General features: G+C 35.4%; 1 protein-coding gene and 1 long non-coding RNA gene across 2 annotated transcripts in view; one reads left to right on the top strand and one right to left on the bottom strand.

Annotated features, from left to right (window-relative positions):
- The window catches only part of RSF1 (remodeling and spacing factor 1), a 186384-nt gene that overhangs the window by 15920 nt on the left and 149649 nt on the right, over positions 1–20815 (bottom strand). The window contains exons 6-11 of the mRNA XM_036859776.1: positions 18981–20746; positions 17021–17227; positions 12719–12823; positions 11402–11481; positions 6582–6636; positions 5514–5623 (exon numbers count right to left, since the gene is read on the bottom strand). Of these exons, the coding sequence (XP_036715671.1) occupies positions 5514–5623; positions 6582–6636; positions 11402–11481; positions 12719–12823; positions 17021–17227; positions 18981–20746 (2323 nt within the window). The remainder of the gene's footprint in view (positions 1–5513; positions 5624–6581; positions 6637–11401; positions 11482–12718; positions 12824–17020; positions 17228–18980; positions 20747–20815) is intronic.
- LOC118898933 overlaps positions 1–20815 on the top strand; it is a 94212-nt gene that overhangs the window by 25130 nt on the left and 48267 nt on the right. The gene's annotated exons all lie outside the window — the stretch shown is intronic.

Raw genomic sequence — 20815 nt, 5'->3', positions numbered from 1 at the left:
CAATGTAAAAACCACTCCTAGGTCACGTGCTATACACAAACTGGCAGTGAGCTGGATTGGCCCACAGGCCAGTTTGCCAACCCGATTATACAAATCATATGACAAGGTAAACTGAACAAAATTCGTGTTCCAGAAATAATACTAAGTGTGAGGAGTATACTATTGTTGTTATTAAAGATTATATTATTATTATTACTGAAATTCATATACAGATGGTCAGAATTTTAAAACTAGCTAAACATACTTTTTCTCACAAGGGCTATTTCCTCCAACTTAAAGCAAAAAACCAAGACTAGATGATTCCTAAGATTTATTCACATACAAAACTCCTTTCACTTTAGAACTGAGGTGACCAAAAGATAAAGTGACTTGAAGATCATGCTAAATATGGTAATTACTAGCCACATGTGGCTATTTATATTTAAAATAATTAAAATAAAAAATGCTGTTCCTCACTAGCCATATTTCAAGTGCTCAACAGTGACATATGGCTACTGATTTCCATACTGGACAGCAAAGAAACAGAACATTTCCATAACCACAGTAAATTGGACAGCATTGGATTAAAGTTACACAGTGATTAACAACAGAGTTAAGACCAATAGCCAGGACTTCCCTGGTGGCGCAGTGGTTAAGAATCCGCCTGCCAATGCAGGGGACACGGGTTTGATCCCTGGTCCAGGAAGACCCCACATGCCACGGAGCAACTAAGCCCGTGTGCCACAACTACTGAGCCTGTGCTCTAGAGCCCACAAGCTACAACTACTGAACCCGTGCGCCGCAACTACTGAAGCCCACCAGCCTAGAGCCCGTGCTCCACAACAAGAGAAGCCACCGCAATGAGAAGCCCGCACACGGCAACGAAGACCCAACGCAGGCAAAAAGAAAAAAAGAATAAAATCAAAAATCAAAAGTCCTTTAAAAAAAAACAATGACTAATAGCCAAATATTTTGCCTTTTGAGTTGAGAAACTCATTACAGCTATAGATTTCCTCTCTAGGAAGATATATATACCTACACAAACATAACATTTTACATATAATTTCAGAGAATTCACAAGTTTCAGGTTAAGAACTTTTCCTCTACAACATATTTTTAAATGCAACAGTTTACTTCCAATTTTTTCATGATTATAAACAATGCTATGAAAAACATCCTTATAGATATAGCTTAGCTTTTCCTTAAGATAAATTCTGAGAAAGTAAAAATCTGTGCATCTATTCATCAGGCTAGAATAACAGATTCAGATAAAGCCAGATACAAAGTTAATGGAAAACAGGATTTCTCCCAAGGACAAGATGCAGCTGTAAAGTGCCATAACAATCTATTTCTTTGAGCCACTACTACTTTCTTACTGAGACACTCTGTTTTCTAAATTCAGAGACCATCAGAACCCTTGGACAAAGGAAATTATAGCAGTAAGAATGAAACACCCACCCCTGCCTAGAGGATCTAAGTCACTTTTAACACAAATAAGCAGCCTTGATTTACATCCCAGATTCAGAGTTTGGATAAGGGGTTGGACACAACACTCCACACTCTTATCTTCATTGTTTTCAAGTAAATAGGACCCTGTGTCTACCATGCTGTCCACATATGATACTGACCCTTTCACAGTCCTGTTTTGCTTTGAGCCTTACTCTTCATTTAAATTTCATCTAAACTCTACCCTTCCTCAGTATCTTTTCATAACTTTATCTTTTCTTTTGTTTGGTGAGATGCCCCTTGGTTCCACTATGAGATTTTGTTGGATTATAGGTTTGTTCCTGGTATTCTTGCTACAAATAAAATTGTTGGCTTAAAGGGCATACAAATTGTTCTTCAAGGGTTGTAGCAATTTAAAATACAACCATGAAGTGAATTTTACCATTAAGATTTTTTTGCTAATATGGAAAAACAAAATTATTTTGTTCCTTAATTTTAATTTGAATACCCAGTAAAGCCAATATTATTTTCATGTTTACTGGTCATTTTTACTTTTTCATTTGCAAGTACTGGTTTGTGTCCTTTCCCCATTTTATTAGCCAGTACATTCATCTTTCCTTACAGATCTGTAAGAGCTTTTTATGTATTAAAGATTTTAACATCTTTGTCATATGTTGCAATTATTTCTATCCAAAGTGTATTCCCCACCCCCCTTTTTTTTGGGCCACGCCATGGCATGCGGGATCTTAGTTCCCCAACCAGGGATCAAACCAATGCCCCCTGCAGTGGAAGTGCTGAGTCTAAACCACTGGACCACCAGGGAAGTCCCCAAAGTGTATTTCCCCTTTAACCTTTGCTTATTTTTTCAAGTTTTGAGACAGGAAAACTGACATTTTGTCCTGCTATCATTACAAATATGTGCCCATCACATCTCCAGTCAGCCTCCCTCCCAAATAAACAAAACAAATCATGCTGTCTACTTCTAGTCTTCAAAATACATGGAAACTTAATTTTTCTTAAGGAACTGATTTCCTAACAAAAATGGCTTTTTATCCTTGACTTCAGCAATGTTAATGTCTGAAGTATGCAACAGTCTTTGCAGACACCATGTGGAAAAACTATTTCCACTATGGAAAAAACTATATACTCACTGTTATTTTAAAAACTCATAAGCCATTCCTTTTGAATTTTAACTCCTTTACAAAATTTCTTTGCAAGCAAACATTTTCTTTTGTAAATGCTTTTTGTCTGAGTCTTTCTTAATTTTATATAATCAAATATCCTTTTCACTATTGTTTCTGTGTTTGGTGTTATGCTTAAAAAGTTGCTCCTTACATAAGAATATATATCTTCCTTACCTCCTTTTGGGAACTAGGCAGGGTATAAATAAATGAATCACACAATACATATTATGCTAAAAAACATAGTTTATATTACTGTTATATAATTTTAAGCTGAGGGGATCATCTGGGTTAGTTCACCATCATAGGTATGTCAACCAAGACCCAGGGAAATGGACTAACCACTCAAAGATACATGGCTAATTAGTGGCGTGGTGAGGGCTATAATCTGAAGTCTTCTGGCCCCCAATCCAATGCTCCTTCTAGTCAACTTTGACATCATCCTCTGTTAGGAGCTATAAGAATCCAACAAACAATTATTAAATGATAGTAGTGATGACATTTTTTTTGGGGGGGAGGGTTTTTTTTCTGTGTTGATATATTAAGTGCTTTAGATTTTATCCTCACAACAGTCCCATTGCACCCCATGTACAAAGTAAATTCTAGGTGTATTTAGAGCTTAAATATGATGAATAAAACTTTAAAAAATTAGAGCATATGGAGGACTCTATTAAATCTCTTTAAAAAGTACTAAGAAGCAGAAGGAAAAAAGAAAAATTGAGAAGAGACATACAAATGCCCAACAAGCACATGAAAAGATGCTCAACATCACCAACCATCAAGGAAATGCAAATCAAAATCATGAGACATCACCTCACATCTGCTAGGATGGCCGCCATGAAAAAAACAAAAGCCGACAAGTGTTGGTAAGGACGTGGAGAACCCAGAAACCCTGTACACTGTTGGTGGGAATGGAAAATGGTGCAGCTGCCATGGAAAACAGCATGGCGGTTCCTCAAAAAAACAAAAACAGAACTACCATATGATCCAGCAATCCCACTTCTGGGTATATACCCAAGATGAAATGCTAATAAAACAAATTTCTTCTCCCATTAAAATCCACAATTACATCAGGATTGAAAGACAATACAGTTCCCCTATGATGCTTGTTCTGATAATGTAAATTTGTTCCAACATAACTGATATATTAGGAAATAATTCAAGCATAACATGTATTTCATACTTGATTATATGTAATTTTCCTTGTGAGAAACACTAGGTAAATGTAGAAAACTGCACCAGCCGCGTAGGAATACACAAAACAAACACGTGCACACACCTTACAAACATTTACCAGCTACCCAAGCTCATCATGTGTGTTACAAGCTATAGCCATCTGCATCTGGTATTACAACTTTCTGGCTGATTTCAAATAACCCTCCTTCTACCACTACACAATAATTTACAAATTGCAACTCTCCTCACAATCACTTCCACAGACAAGCTTCAGGTCTTTTTTCAACATAAAATGTCGTATTTATTGTAGTATTTATGTTATTTCTTAACCACTTAAGATGTGTCAAATGGTACTACCGTTGTTATCTTTTTTTTTAATGTGTCACTAATGAAGTTTTTGAGTGTGTGGCCCTAACTCCATATTTCCCATAATCCCTATAGTTTTTGTGCAATTTTGCACACAATGGCAATTTTTAGGAATGCATTTGTTGTGTTTTAGTAGAATTGACTTTAACACTTGCACTTTCCATTAGTAGGTTTTGACTTCACTAGTTTTAATGATTTTATAAAAAAACGGTACTTTTTCAAAGTTTTTTTTTTTTCTTAAGCAATAAGATGGACACCATTCCCATAAATATTAAGGATTTTACTCTTACTGATCCTACTGCATTTTATTTTATTTATAACATTTTATGGAAAAACCCAAACAAACTTTTCGGCCAACCCAAAATAAAGTTTTAACAATAACAACAGAAACTACACAAGGGGAACTCTTTCATGATCATTGACAAAAGTTTATAATCAGGAAACAAGCTTAAAGTTCTATAAAATCAACTCTGTTTTTCATCTCCAGTTATTCAAGTTAAAAGACTGTTTTGGTGTTGTCTAACAATGGTCTAAAATAATTAAAATATCATTTATTTATTATTTGAGTGAGACAGGGTGGTTTCGTGGAAAGAACACTAGATAAGCAAACAATTAGAAGATAAGGTTTTAGTCTAGGTTTAGCTACTAACAGAGTGACTATGGAAAAATCTCTCTCTGATATTTCTGGTGGCAGATGGTAAACCAGACTATATTTATTGAGTCTCTCAATAGGCACTGATGGAGCACTATGCTAGCTGTAAAGAACAGAGGGATGCATAACACGGACATGGTACTTACCTTCATGTTAATAGTATAGTGCGGGAGAGCAATATTAATCAAAAAATTAAAATCACGATTGTTACAACTATAGAAGTACTTTCAAGAAGACAAACTGGTTGCTATGAGGGCATATAATAGAGGGGTCTGATTAAGAGAAGACTGTTAACAAGGTAAAAAACAGGAGAGAAATTCTAGGCAGAGTAAACAGTCTACACAAAGGGACCAAAAGAAGACAGTGTGGCTAACCTGAGAGAGTAAGGAAAAACGTGGATGAGGTGGAGCTGAAAAGCTAAGTGCAGGGCAGGCTATGCAGTGCCTGTGGGCCTTGGTAAAGGCATCGGTTCTTATCCCCAGAGCTACAGAAATTGGACAAAGTATGTTAAACAGAAGAGGATAACATGAGCAAATTACATTTGGAAAAGATGATGTTGGCTGCTCTAAAATTCTATGATTCTAAAGACGGTAAGTAAGAAATATATATACAACTTCTAATCATCACTGTCATTGTAATGGGAAAAGCATATACTTTGGGGTCAGGTTGTTTCAAAAACATTTTCCACTCCTTCATTCTCACAGATTTCATACCTATAACTTATACATTTCCGTGTTCTTGTTGACCTCCTTTCAAGCAAGTTTGCTTTGGATTTTTTAGAATCTTTTTTCTTTTCTTCATGATCTTCAGAAAAATCTGGCTCCTGGTTTAAAAATATGATAATAAGTATATAAGTATACTCACAACAGAACAAAGTTCCTTGGAATTAATAGCTTTCTAATGTCCATCTAGGCAGCACATGTGAAAGGTTTAAAAAAAGTGAAATGATTCCCTCAAAACTGAAGAAACATGGCAACACTAAGTACAGAGATTAAAAAGAATATTGGTGATCAAAGGATGAAAACACTTCTGTATTAAACTTACGCTTTTGTGAGTTTATAATTACCTTTTTTAAAACAATCATGATGAAGTCTATCCACCGATAATGAAACTTAACACACATAAATCAAAAGATATGCTGAATAAATCTAATGGATTTAGAAGAAGAAAGGGGCATGGTGCTCCAGAAAAATAACTAACCAAGACAGGTTATTTCAGTGTGTGATTTAATTAAGCCTGAATGAAACTGCATATGAAACTAAGAAAATTTCTTCATTTCAAATGAATATCATGTTACATATACTTTCATTCATGAGATAGCTTTCTCAATTATAAATTAGATTAATAAATGCAAAACAATGGTATCCCTTCAAAGAAACTGAACTGTAAGAACACAAATTGAAGTTTCTGATAACCCCCAAAGCAGGGAATTAAAAACCAAATCTCCCTGAACTATTTTTTAGTCACTTTACATAAATAGCACATAAAGAAGCTAAAAACGAATTACCCAATTTAGGTTAAAAAAAAAAAAAATAGAACATAAACTCCGTGGGGTGAGCTTTAAGCTTGGTTTGGATGTGATATTACATTTTGGGGCTATCTGCATACACATAATTTCAATCATGAGGGAAATGGGTGATTTCTTTAAGGTGCTAAATTTTCATTTTTAATAAAATAGGTATACTATATATTTAAAAACACTCATATTACATAAAGTGAGTTAAGTTTTAGAACAATTTTGGCAGTCTCCTCTTTAAAAATACTATAAACCAGAAACTTACTTGTGGAGGAATGATGTTTTCAATACTGATACCCACATACACCAAGCGTTCTTTCCTTTAAGTAAAAAACAAAAAAGCACACAGTGAGATTTGCTAAAAATGAAATTGTAATAAAAACATTACTAACACAGATAATACTAAAATTATGATTCATGGTAACAGCAGAGCTAGGTCACAGACATGTTAGTTATTATCCATGAAACTTATAATATTGGTATCTGTGGCAGGCACAAAACTTCCTAAAGGTATGAAAACTTAGCTTTAGAAGTGACTTATGCCAGGTAAAATAAAACCTGTAAGTGAAACAGACAAGGAAATCTGATGAAAAGAGTCATGCTTGTGACTCACTGATGAAGTGATTAGATGGAACACCAACTCTGGACAAACTGGATCTTTGTTATGCTGGAAGTTCTCAGTAGTATTTTATGTGAATGATTCTAAGACCATCCACTTCTTGTTTGCAGAGAAGAAAAGCAGCAATACAGCCATATGTCTCTGCACTCTAGGATGCTTACAACAAAGATATCTTCAGAGCCAGTTAAGACTTCTCCAGAAAATGTGGATTTATGGACACTAATGACATAGAGTTTCATTTCAAAGAAATCTTTGTTGATTTTAATTCAACAGATTTTACACAACGAATTGCTATATAGAACAGAAGCTTTCTCTGGTTCTCCCAAAGTTAATTCAATTCACCAAGAACAGCTGAGCTTTTACATACATGCCAGTGTATGTTCAACTAAACAGAAATAGTAACCACTCTTCCTCGCTTTATTTGTGATGTCCCATATAGGACATTAATGATCCAGTTGTGTGGGTCCTTTAGAACACAGCCTTTACTGCCCCATAAACCCTGGGCTAACAAGAATTTTATACTCTTTTTAAGAGATGGGTTATTAAGCTAATTAAATAAAAACTGGCATGTAAGAAAATAATAAAGTTATTTTAATCAAAACTTGTTTAAAAAAATTAGTACAGTTAATGAACTAAAAACTAGGAAAGGAAGAACAGTACTAGCTGAAATTAATAGGGAAGGCTACGTGGATAATTCAAAACTTCAGCTCTCTGTTATTAAATATGTTTGACATGTCTCTTTACATTAACCAAGTTTATTGTGGTATCAGTTTCCTCTTTCATACCTCAAAACCTCTATTTTCACTTGACCATTATTTCTCTTCTCAACTCAATTGAAAAAACACTTAGTCATGTTCTATGTTAGGTCTTGACTTGTGTCAGGCTTGGAAATCGAAAGGTAAATGAGACATGGTTCTTGCCCTCACAATTATTTAACAACTAACTGTAGTCCATTATGAACAGGTATAATGGAAATGAGAAAAAGGAATGGATTTTCTCTGAAGAGCTGAGAAACTCGGGAAGGCTTTAAATAGGTGGTAATATCTGAGTAAGACCTTGAAGGTAGGTATGATTTCTCATCAAGGCATTCTCTTGCTCAGTAATCTTATGAAAGTTACATCTTCCATTCTATCTCACCACCTAGCTCAATGATCATATTGGGCCCAGACCTTATTATTACCAATAACCACACCCTTTTTAAAATTTCAATTTCAAGGAACCTGTTCTCTGACTTCTACTGACTCACTTTCCAGCTCACTCCCTCTGTTACACTGATCTCAACCATTCCCTGACTCCAGTGGGACCTCTATCCACTGACCCTACCCTTTTTTCACTGTCCAGCACTCCCTTTGTGTCCTTACTTTCCCCCTTACCTGGCTTAGACTCCATGGTCCATCATTACAAATACTCCTTTGCATACACTCTCAAATTCCTTGTCTCTTTCTCTCCTTCCCTCTGTTATATTACCTGGAAAATTCCAACCCTGATTAAATCCAACTCTCTGCTAGCAAAGCACTAGTAATAGTACTTTGGAAGTACACAGCTATTTGAATTCCCAATAATTTCTGGCACCAAGTCCAGGAAGGGACATTTACGTATCAGCTGGATGGACTCCTGAAACATCAGATTTCACAGCGCATCACAGCTCCGGCTCTCTAGACAGTTGCTGGCTAGTTACTGATTACTCACTGACACATCCTTCTTTTCCACCATACCGTAGAGCCACATATCATACACCTCATGCTGATTACACTGCCTGGCATGAAGCAGGTGCTCAATAAATGTTCATTAAATGTTGACTAAAAGAACAAACAAGGGGAAAGATACTCTAGCACTATGACATAGACAGTAAGCAAGGCTCTAGGTTGTTAGGATGAACGCTAGAGAAATTATTTCACAGATTTGAAACAGGATGAATAAAAATGCTCACTTTTAAAAAGAGATGAAGTCACCTGAATTTACAGGTAATATATTATTTGCTTTAGAAACATACATATTTTGCTATTTAGAGCTCCTAATATATACATATATTAGGAGTTATAAATAATGAAAGCTTTGTTAACCAGATTTTTGGGGGAATTAACAAACAACAGTAACAGTTAACTTGCCTTGTTAGAATGGTCTCGTATAGGATTTAGTGTGTGATGTAAAGGCACAATTACAGATGTCCTCTTAAAGGATGACATTTAAGTAAAGAGGATTACCAAGGATAGAAGAGAAAGTAGATGAACTAGTAAATGGGAGACCAATAATATAAACAAATGTTGTGGCACATTTTAACATAAATTTCTAAAACTGAAAGTATTTCTTAACTGCAGCAGCATATTCTAAAGTGTGTGAGGCAAGAGTAAAATAAATGTTCACCAATCTTTCCACATATAAAACGTACAAGCATCACAGGCCTCCAAAGAATAAACGGATATAATGTAAGTATGAGACAAATTCTTAGTGGTTTACATTCTTGGCTTTTAGAGAGAATCTACTTTCTTCCAAGTCCTTAAAGGGTGAGCCTATTAGCTATCTACACTGCTAAGTCAGATCAGCTTCAGAACATGAACTCATTTCTCAGAAGGGTAGGCAGATTGCAGGAAGACCGAGTCTAATTTTTAATTATGATTTAATTTGAAGCATCTTTAGTTAGATCTTTTCCAGTGTCAAAAATTAAGACAGGAGCAGTTTGCACATCAAAATAGTCCTAATAACTGTATACAGGACTGTTAGTTCCTACATATAAAGGTATTTAGACAACCGATTAAAAAAAAAGTACTACTTTTATCTCCTAGTGAACTTCAGAGATAAACTTTGCCTTTAAACTAAGCAGCATACATTATGAGCCAGAGAGAGCTCAAGGTGAGCAGTAAAGAGGAAAAAGGATCTAGAAGCTGAACCCATTTTTAAGGTTCAACTTGGCACAGAGTAAAGTGTGTGGACTACGGAATGAGCAGACTGTCTCAACGCAAACTGAAGTTTTGAGGGGAACACTATGTGACGGAGGTAAAAGTTAAAGTAGCAGCAAATGAAGGGGCAATCAGGAGACACTGCTTAGATTTTTCTCATACCATGTACAGATGGGCATCAAGTCCTACTGATTAATCCTCTGAAAATTCTCTTCAACCTCTCTACTTTATTATCATGATGACTGCTCTAGTTCGGCCTCACTGGCTCTCACAGACTTTATTCCAACAGCCTAAACTCTAATTCCTTCTTCTTACTGTTACCAGGGCATTTTTTCTGAAATAAAAGTCTGATTATGCACATCCCTCCTTTGATGGCTCCCCCATGCCTCTAGAGAATAATTCAAATTTCCTAGCCAGTTATGCAAAGCTGTTCACAATTTGGCCTCGGTTTCCTTTATAGCTTCATCCCCCGCCACTCTTTTACTCTCACATTTACACTCTCTTTGCTTGTACTGTGCTCTTTGCCTGAAATATCCTTTCTCTGCATGTCCACCTATATAACCCCTAGTTATCTTCCAAGGACTTCCCTGATAACCCCAACTCCTAGGAGAACTAAAGTGCTCCTCCACAATGTTCTAGTATTGCTCCAAATATACCTCGATTTGTCTACTTTACTGAATCACTGGTTCATACATCTGCGTCCTCTGGTAGAAGGTGAACTCCAGGTAAGCAAGAGCTTTGTCTTACTCATCTTTTCTCTTCAGTTTGGAACACAGTAGGAATGAATGAATGTTTAGCAATAGACTAATCAACAAAGGTACATATAAACATAAATAAATACAAACTTACTGTCTTGATTTTGAGCCCCCTTTAAAGATTAAGCTCAACTCCAATCTTACCTCCTCCAAGAAGCCTTCTTCAACTGCTTTAGACCACACTGCAGTGGCATATTGAAAAGGGAGGCATTGCTTACAGTCAGTAGGACACAGTTCAGTTCAGCATTTAAATGCTCTTTATTTCACCAGTGTTAATTCTGCCCACCCAAAGAGACGACATGGGTAACTAAACTGTAGACCAGTTCTTACAGTTTTCTTGTACTCCCTACATACTTAGCTACATATCCTCCACAATACTTGGGCCAATACTTATTCAGAGTAGGTTCTGATAAATATTTTAGATCAGGGATTGGCAAACTTTTCCTGTAAAAGGACAGATAATAAATTAGGTTTGGGTAATAAGGTCCCTGTTGCAACTACTCAACTCCGCTGCTGTAGTGCAAAAGCAGTCACAGGCAACATATAAACCAATGAGCATGGCTATGTTCCAATAAAACTTTATTTATGGACAATGAAATCAGAATAAACAATTTTCATGTGCCATGACATATGATTTTTGTTTTGATTTTTTTCTAATCATTTAAAAAAGAAAAAACCATTCTTAGCCGGGCCATATTTGGCCCACAGGTCAGAGTTTGCCAAACCCTGCTTTAGACAGACACATTAGTCTATACTGGAAGACAATTCTGAGGTCAAATTCCCAAGTAAAACATTAACACATGTATCACAATACCTGCGTTCAGCACGCTCCTTCTTCTTTAAGGCAACATCCAAATCCTGCAATTGTTCCTCTAATTTTTCACACAGTAGTTTCTGAAAAAACAGATGAGTGTCATTTTACACACCTTTCCACAATCATTTATATCTTGCCTATTAGCTATAGATACCATGCTATGAGAGCTAATAAGGGGCCACGCAGTGAACACTGAAATGTTCCTTGTATTTAATTAAAGACATGCCGCTTCAGTTCATCCACTGAACTGAAGATGAGCAGGGTATCTTTAAACTAACACACATGTTAAAGAAACTTATAGCTTTGCCAAGAAACATGTTCAATGCTTATCTTGCTGGCAGTAATCAATGTTTAAAATAGCATTTGGTTCACTGTATATACATGACAGTGATTAAAAAAATTTTTTAAATCCTAAGACATTTTTAAGGAAGAAGTTTTATGTACAATAAAATACAATGGTGCCAATCACTATCTTTAAAAAGAGAATGGAAAAAAATTTACAAAACCATGCCACATGGTTACTGGGTCAAAACAGAGCTGAAGAATGTAATTGCTAAAATGACGCTAAGCCAAAAAAATTCCACTTTACTAAGAAATGCAATAAAGGCCATCTTTTTTTTTTTTTTGGCTGTGCTGTGCGGCTTGCGGCATCTTAGTTCCCCAACCAGGGATCGAACCCATGCTCCCTGCAGTGGAAGTGCGGAGTCCTAACCACTGGACCGCCAGGGAAGTCCCAAGGCCATCATTTTTAAAGTAAAATGAGACTGGGCTTGTGAGAGAAAGGACCTCTTGGATGCAAAAAAATATCCTGCTCTTCAGTTTTAAAAGAAATCCACCTGAATCGAGATACGAGAGAAACAGAATCCATGTTTCTATTCAAAGTACCATTATAATGGTGCATAATTCATAATATCCTCTATAAAACTGACAAAAAGAAGGTAGGCAGAAATGAAAAAGAGAATGAAACAAAGGGATAAACAAAAGGAAGAAACTTATTTCTTCCCTTGTATATTATCTTAATTTGGGGGGGTTTTGTGCCTTTAACGAATGTGAGAAAAAATAAACCAGAGATTATAATTTTACAAAACCCAGAGGTCTTCTAAGAATTGCTTTGGAAAAAAAATAAAGGGAAGACCTAAAAGATACTAATAAAAAGTAGTTTTTATCAATAGTCTCTTAATTTCACAGAAATTTAAACAAGAGATGAACAATATCTACAAATTGAAGATTAAAATGTTTAGTGGCTGTCAAGAAATATTATTAATTTAAATATAAAATCAAAGACTGGAAAAACAGAACTGTGCTGGGTCATCATACATGTTGGCAAGGGGGGCAGAACCATTCTCCATCTGGGATGATCATGAGAGGAGGGCGAAGGCAGGCAGTGTGGTATCCACTGTCACAAGAGTCGCACAGCAGAATCTGAAAAAAACCACAGATTAATTGTCAACCTAACTCTATGACTAATATTCAATGACTCAAGTTAAAATAAGGACATTTCTATATTTCTTAGCATAAAACTAAGTAATATACTATACTATACTCTTTATCTGCATAAAGCATAATAATAAAAAAGCTCTGATAATTAGGAACCTAACATGTCTTTTTTTTTTTTTGGGCCTCACTGCACAGCTTGTGGGATCTTAGTTCCCTGACCAGGGATTGAACCCGAGCCCTTGGCAGTGACAGTGCGGAGTCCTAACCACTGGACCGCCAGGAAACTCCCCTCTAAGATATAATTTAAAAAAAAAAATTTAAGAACCAAAAAAATTAAAATGTTAAGCTAACAAATTAAGTGAAAAATAACAAGTCTTTTCTGAACTAGAGTTACAATCCTTTTTTTGTATGCCATGAGGAATATGACAACACATTCTTTATAACAGAGTTTTATAGCTGAAGTACCATAAACTCCCCTACCACACAAAGGACTTTTAAAATACAAATAATTTCCACTGTAAATAGCAGTTCAATTACCTATCTGTAAGAAACACTCATGGCTCCTTTTATCATGTAAATTCAAACATGAGAGGACTCGAACTACACTAAGGACAATCATGTTCAAATAAAAAAGCTACGAATAATTAATCTTAAGTTGATTATTTTTTGCTATTCGAGTTTCAGATGACCAGTTCTCTAAAACTTAAAATGGTACACACTCATGAATTAAACTTAAAAAAATCCTTTATTTTAAAATAATTTTCGATTTATGGAAGAGTTGCCAAGATAGGACACTAACGTTAATATCTTACATAACCATGGTACATTTACCAAAACTTAAGAAATTAACATCAGTATAAAACTATTAACTAAACAACAGACATTATTCAGACTTCACCAGTTTTTCCACTATTGTCCTTTTTTTGATTCTAGGATCCAATCCAGGATATTATACTGCATTTCATCATCTCTTCTTAATTTCCTCTGATCTGTAACAGTTTCTTGGTCTTTCTTTGTTTTCCATGACTTTGACAGTTTTGCAGAGTACTAGTCAGATATTGTGCAGACTGCCCTCAGTTTGGGTTTGTCTGATGTCTTCTCATGATTAGACTGAAGTTATGGGTTTTTGAGAATACCATAGAGGTGAAATGCCCTGCTCACTACATCATATCTGGGGGTACATGATAGCAATATGACTTATTACTGGTGACATTAACTTTGATCACTTGGTTATAGTAGTGTCTGTTGTTTTTCATTACTGTAAAGTTACTTTTCACTTTCTATACTCTGTTCTCATTAAAATTGATAACTCCAGCCCATACTCAAGGGGAAGGGAATTAAGCTCCACTTTCTGAAGAGAGGAGTATCAAAGAATTTGTAGAGATAAGTTAAAATCACCACAGTAATTAATAAATATTTGGGGGGAAGATATGTTGAAGTTATGCTATACCCTTTATAACTATTATTACTACAGTGTTCTAATGGTGATTACTACAGTGTTCTAATGGTGATTTTCTGTTTTCCTCATGCCCTCAACATTTGCTATTTGGAATTCTTCTATAAAAAAAAAAAAAAAGTCCCTCCCCCATTACCCCATTTTTTTGTTTATTCAATTATTTATTTGTATCAGAATGAACTAATGAATATTATTTTATTCTTTGGGTTGTAATCTAAAACAATTATTTAATTTATTGTTCAAATTGTTCTAGCCATTGATATACTAGGAGTTTTCAGGTTGGCCCCTGTGTCCTTAGGACTCATTTGCATGCTTTTATTTTTTTTTAAAGCACTTCCTTACTTTCTGGTAATACAGGATACTCTAGGCACATCTTATATTTTCCTTGCCCAAGCCTTAGAATCAGCCATTTTCCACAGAAACACTGGTTCTTTTATTGGAGAATGGTATTTAGAAATCGAGATCTGGGTGCTGAGTGCTCACTGCTCCTGGGTATCCCTGATTCTAAGTTCTCACAGAGGACAGAGCTAGGAAATACATATATGTATAGCACCCCATGTATATACATATATCTATATTAAAATAAGCATGAGTTCATACTAATAACTCACCATCTAATCCAGCACCACAGGGTTCATTCTAGCCTTCAGCCTTATTTCTAACTTCTTTAACAGTGAGAAAGCTGGCTCCCATTATCTACACTTCATTTATTTGTATATAGTTTTATTTGTATATAGTTATATATAGTTTCTGAATTGCTAACATGTACCATGGGGAGGGTTTAGAGTGGGGAACAGAATGTGCACACATTTTAAAAGTGAAAAACTCCCTTCTCCATTTGCTACCAATAGCCAGAATTCAATTTAAGTTATATTAACATTATACTTCAGTTATGTGATTGATTGCTTACATAGGCATATGTGGACTAACCTGGGCACCTGATTCGATTTATCACATCATTTCTATCTTAAAACATAATCTAAATTTCAAATAACAAAATTAAAAATAAACTTTTAGAATTCAGTTTATTTCTAAAATGATGATTGTCTCTATTCTTCAAGAAAGGTAAAAACCCATTAAAATAAATACTACTACGTGAGATTTCCAAGCTTCAGGCAATGATCCCACTTATTTTCACTAAAGCATCTGAAAAACCCGATAGAGTTCTATACTCATCTATGAATTTATTGCTTTTCTGCTGTAAGCTCAAAGAGAACAAGGACCACATCTAATTCAGCATCATTTCCCTACCACTTAACACACAACAGCTGCCTAACATTTTTATTTGAGGATTATGCTTAAATATCTAGCATAAGAAATCCACCATATTTGGGATCTTCAGTTTCCAATGTCATTCTCTTTGCCACAATAACCAGCAATGGGATTTTCAGAGCAGTTATTAAGATAACCAAATAAAAATCCTATGTGTGTTCCAAGAAGGGTGCAACTTTCTCCATCTCCTGGATGTCATTTCTGCTCACCTCATTTTACTTTTCATTTCTTCACACCCCTTTATCATTGACGTCTATTGCTGCCTCAGTCAAAATGCATTCTCTCAGTATAAAAAAATATTAGGAAATGGTAGGGAAAGAACACAAATATTGACTTTTACTTGATTTAGGGGGCAGAAAAGACCACTATGTCAATCTTCTCTTTGCCTTTCTCCACACAAAAGTCTTGACCTAACTTTTATAGTTTGATGATCATAAAAACGCTTAGAAGGGTCTTCTCAGTGTAATTTTGACAACTGTTCTTCTCGGAGCTAAAGTTATTCTCTGGGTCTAAGTTATATCTTTTACTTGAACCCTCTGAAACTACTGGGATTTGATAAACTTCACTGATTTGGTTTCCAGATATAATTTTCACATTTAGGAAGAAAACTGCAAGTAAACCACAAACAGCTTTACCCCGGCACACAACAGATATCAGGAACTGTGCTTGGCAACTTTACATAACTTATTTCTGCTCCCATACAACTCAACCTATGTGGAAGTTTCTTTCTTTATGTCTCTTTCTACTTAATAGGTGGAGCTCGCTTTTAAAGTCAAATCTATTCCAAAGAACAGAACGGTTGCATAGAATTGAGCATAACAAGAGTGTTTCCTCAATAGGTTCTTTAGAAAGCACTTATGAACTGCAAAAATACATATATAGGTTAGGAACTGGTTTTCCTGATTTAGGCAATCTTTGAAGAACTTACTTCCTAAATAAGAAAGTCCCATGTAAATCTGTCACTATTTTTCTGAATATATCTGGTCTATAATTATCCTCTTAAATTTTTTTTTTTACAACTGTCCACTTTCTAAAGTTTAAAGCCCTACTAGGTTACTACTTGACTTACATGTTTTTACAGAAAGGCAACAGGCCCTTTAGGTCTTACTTATTTAAAGCTGCCACTTCAGAAATATCATTATAAAGTAACTTAAAGGAAAAGAAGGAAACTTTAAAGGAAAAAAACAGAATAGAAATATTTGAATAAACTAATTGATCTGTGAGAAGAGATTATAGGAGTGCATGCTTAAGTAGAGGAAATATCAATATAAAGCCAGGTAAGAATGAAAGCAAGATCCTAATCCTCCCTACAGTTGGGTTATTATCTGCGAAACAGAAATAAAGGCTATTTTGCACACATAAAACTGAAATCATGATCAAACCCAGAAGTTAGGCTGCTTCACACCACAGCATGCCAATAATTTGAATACTGTCCATTTAGATCAGGTACATACTAGTTCAGGATGGTTTGGAAGGCCACATTTTTTGCATGGTTCATCATCATCTGCTAGGATGGCGTCTTCACTTTCCTTTTCTTCCTCCTCTTCCGAAGCTGCAGATGATTTTTCACTGTCAGACCCTTCACTTTCATCATTGCTGGAATATTTCCACCTGCCACGTGTTCGAGAACCAGTCCATCGAACTTTGCCTTTGGGTTTTACCTTGTATAAAATAAAACATTAGGATAATCTGATGTAATAAGAATGTTAAAAAAACAGTTCTGATTACATATGCATTGTAGAATATTTAGTGAATATACAAAGAAGAAAAGAAAAATTATTGTAGCTTCATCCACAGATATACCTACTATTAAATTTTGGTATATATTTCCATTAATTTTTTCTACTTTTTGGAAGGGAGAATTATAATGAACATTCTGTCTTATAACTATTTTCCCTAGTTATAAAATAGTCTCCTAACATCATGTGTGTGTGTATATATATATGTATAAGCCATCACATAGCTGTATTTATCTAATCCACTACTAGACAGACATTTAGGTAGTTTTCCATTTTTCACTTTCATAAACAATGTATCCTTGCAAATACAAACTTTTACACACACTTCTGTGGTTAGGATAAATTCCTTGAAGAGGATTCTGGGTCAAAGGTCATGCGCTTTTCAAAGGCTCTATAATAGAGCGCTGACTATATTCTCACATATTGTTACATAAAAAATTTAATTCCCGTATTAGTGATGAATTTAAAAAATTTAAGGGGTCAAAAATACATACAAAAATCCTGACAAACTTAAAAAATATTATTCAGAGAATAACTTTATAATGTTGGGAACTGCTTTTTATTGGCTGGCTTCACAATATTTTAACTCATATTTCTGTTCACTCCTACAGTGTAAGTCCCCACCAGAGACCAAAATAATTCTAACAACAGAAGGGGAAATTTTTTTTAAGTAAAAATTCTAAAATTTAGTATTTCAGGGAACAAAGGATCACTTGCAATTAAGAACAATCTGACCACTTAAATATATCAAAAACAAAAGTAGCACTTTTAATTACAACAAACTCCCATAGGCTAGCCAAAGACTTGTACTAGATTTTGCTTAAAATAAGAGGGTCATAGAAAAAAAAAATTCTGGCTCTATGACTAATGATTAAAATGGGGACACAGAGGCACTCTCAAACACTGGCAATGAGAGGGTACATTAACTGGGCCTTTTCTGGAGGGCAATATAGAGAAAGCTATCAAAACTTAAAACACATATGCCCCTTGACCCAGCAATTCCAATTCTAGGGGTCTATTCTAAAGAAATACTCACTCAGGTCCAAAAGGATCTTCAGTGCAGCACTGCCTGTAATAGTGAAAAATTGGAAACGACCTAAATGTCAATCAAGCAGGGAGTGGTTAAATAAACTGAGGTACACCCACACTATGGAATACTACGTGGCCACCAATAACCAAAAAGTACACTATATCTACTGATATGTAAAGAGTTCAGACACACACTGTTAAGTGAAAAGCTCATAGAAAAATAATTTGATTCGATCTATTTTTTAAAAGAATGGGAAGTATTTACGAACATGGACATGAATATATGGAAAAAGGACTGCAAAGAGATGTAGCCCAAACTGTTAATAGTGTTTCTAAGGAATTTTCATTTTTCAATCATACAGGTTAGGTATTACTTGGATAGTTTACAATACAGAGAATATATTTCTATATTGCCTACAACAGAGAAAAAGTTTAAAAGATGACAGGATTATACAGTCTGAAATTTAATGTCTGGAGATAACTACTAAGAAAAAACATCTCAGATATAGGAAGAGAGGCTTTTTTGTGGTGGTTGTTGTTTTAGTTATCTTTGAATGAGCTGATTTAGCCAAAAGCAAACAGGTACAAACACTCAGAGCCAAGTATTTCTAAGAAAAATTAAAACTCAGAGTAGAAGAAATTTTACCTTGGTTACTTTAGAATTTGTATCCTTCTCTGTTTTTTTCAAACTTTCTTTTTTCTCAGTTTTTTGCAAAGCTGCTGACTCTTCTTCTACTTCATCTTCTCCTTCCCCTCTTTTTTTATCAGCTTTCTGATCTCTGATTTCAGCTACTTTTGCTGTGGGTCTAGATATTCTTGGAGACCTCCTTAAAGTACGACCCACATTTGTTTTCTCTTCTTCCTTTTCTGTCTTCTCTTGCTTGGTTTCTGGCTCTAGAATTTTGGGAGGAGAATCTGGCTTCTTCTTCCTACTGGATATCCTAATTGTTAATTTGATGCCCTCTTTCTGCCTTTCAGAGGTTATTTCTGTGTTTTCTGAGGCAGTGGTTTCTTCTTCAGGAATCAACTTATATTTAAATTTGCTTTTTTGCATAGAACCCTTTGTCTCAGAAGGATCACCTGTGCCAGAGGTCTGGGCATTGTCCAGATCATCCACTTCTACCTTTGTGGATTCAGAATCCACTTTTAAAATTTCTGGGTCTATTTTCTCCAAGGACTGACCTTCAGTGGAACTGGTATTCTGACACTCTACCACTTCTTTTTCTGAGGCTAGTTTCTCACAGTGGACAGTCACGTTAGATGATGGAGAAGTTTCAGCTGTCTCGGGAGACCCTGCGTTTACTGATTCTACAGTACTCTTTGGAACCTCCTCTGGTATTGGACTCAATCTTTGTGTGTCTTTATCAAGAAAAGTCTTTTTGGACTTCTCTAACTTTTCAAGACATTCTAGGACTGGTGTGCGCTTATCCTTCTTACTTTTGGGAGACCTCTCTTCAACTCTCATGCTACAGGATTCAGCAGTAGATAAAGCAGATTTTAAAGAGAGATCCTTTGCTATTTCAGAAGTCTCAAGAGAGGTTTCCATTTCTGAAGGACCAGTTTCCTCTATGTGCCCTTTGTGACTCTGTGTCTCTAAGGCTGATATTGAACTATCTGCATCTTTCCCTAAAGTGACCACTTCTTTCTCAAGATCACCTATTTTCATACTCGTTATGACAGAATTTAAAGACTCTGCTCCATTTCCCTCCATGATGACACTTCTGTCCTTAGAGGGGCTACAGCTATCTTCCTTTGTATCATAAAACTTCATCTCCATCTGTTCTGTCTTAAAATTTGGAGTTACCCTTTCATCACTAACTTCTCCATTTACCAGCTGTTTCCCTTCATGACCAAAAGTAGTGATTGTAGAGATCCTTTTACAAGTCTCTTCCTCTTGTTTTATTTCATCTTTCAAAAACTCTTTTGTTGGAGTAACTGATTTACACAAAGGTCCTTTGATTGGACTGTCAAAATCATCACTCAGTTTAATTTCTCGTTTTTTTAGTGGTATCTTGGCCTGCTGGTCATTTTTAAGTTTCTCGGTTTCTTCAGTAGACTTCTCAGTGATTTCTTGAGAAGGTTTAACATTGCCAGCAAAATCTAGCCTCTCAGGCTCTAGCTTCTCCATGCTACCTTTGATATCTCTAGGATCTGCTCTACATTCCTTCACTTCGACTTTTATGGGTTTGACATTTTCCTTGAAGGAATCACTTTCTTCTTTGATAATCTTTTTTTCTTCGCTTTCTGGCAAAGGTTTTTCTAGCTTCACTATGACTGGCAGTTTTACAAGTTCCTTTTCATCTTCTTTTTCTATTTTCACAGTAGTCTCTTCTAGAGCATTGGGTGTAGAACAGTTTTCTGAATCTATTGGCTGCTCTTCACTTTTCATCTTTTCACTTTCCTTCTGTTCCTCTAAAAATCAGAAAACGTTCACATGAATCTAAGCATTCAAGATTATAAAATATATAAGGCATAACATAA

Source organism: Balaenoptera musculus, chromosome 8 (assembly GCF_009873245.2).
Source record: "Balaenoptera musculus isolate JJ_BM4_2016_0621 chromosome 8, mBalMus1.pri.v3, whole genome shotgun sequence".
In the NCBI taxonomy this organism is placed as follows: Eukaryota; Metazoa; Chordata; class Mammalia; order Artiodactyla; family Balaenopteridae; genus Balaenoptera; species Balaenoptera musculus.
Note: the sequence above shows the minus strand (reverse complement) of the source record. Positions and strands in the feature narration are given on the sequence as shown.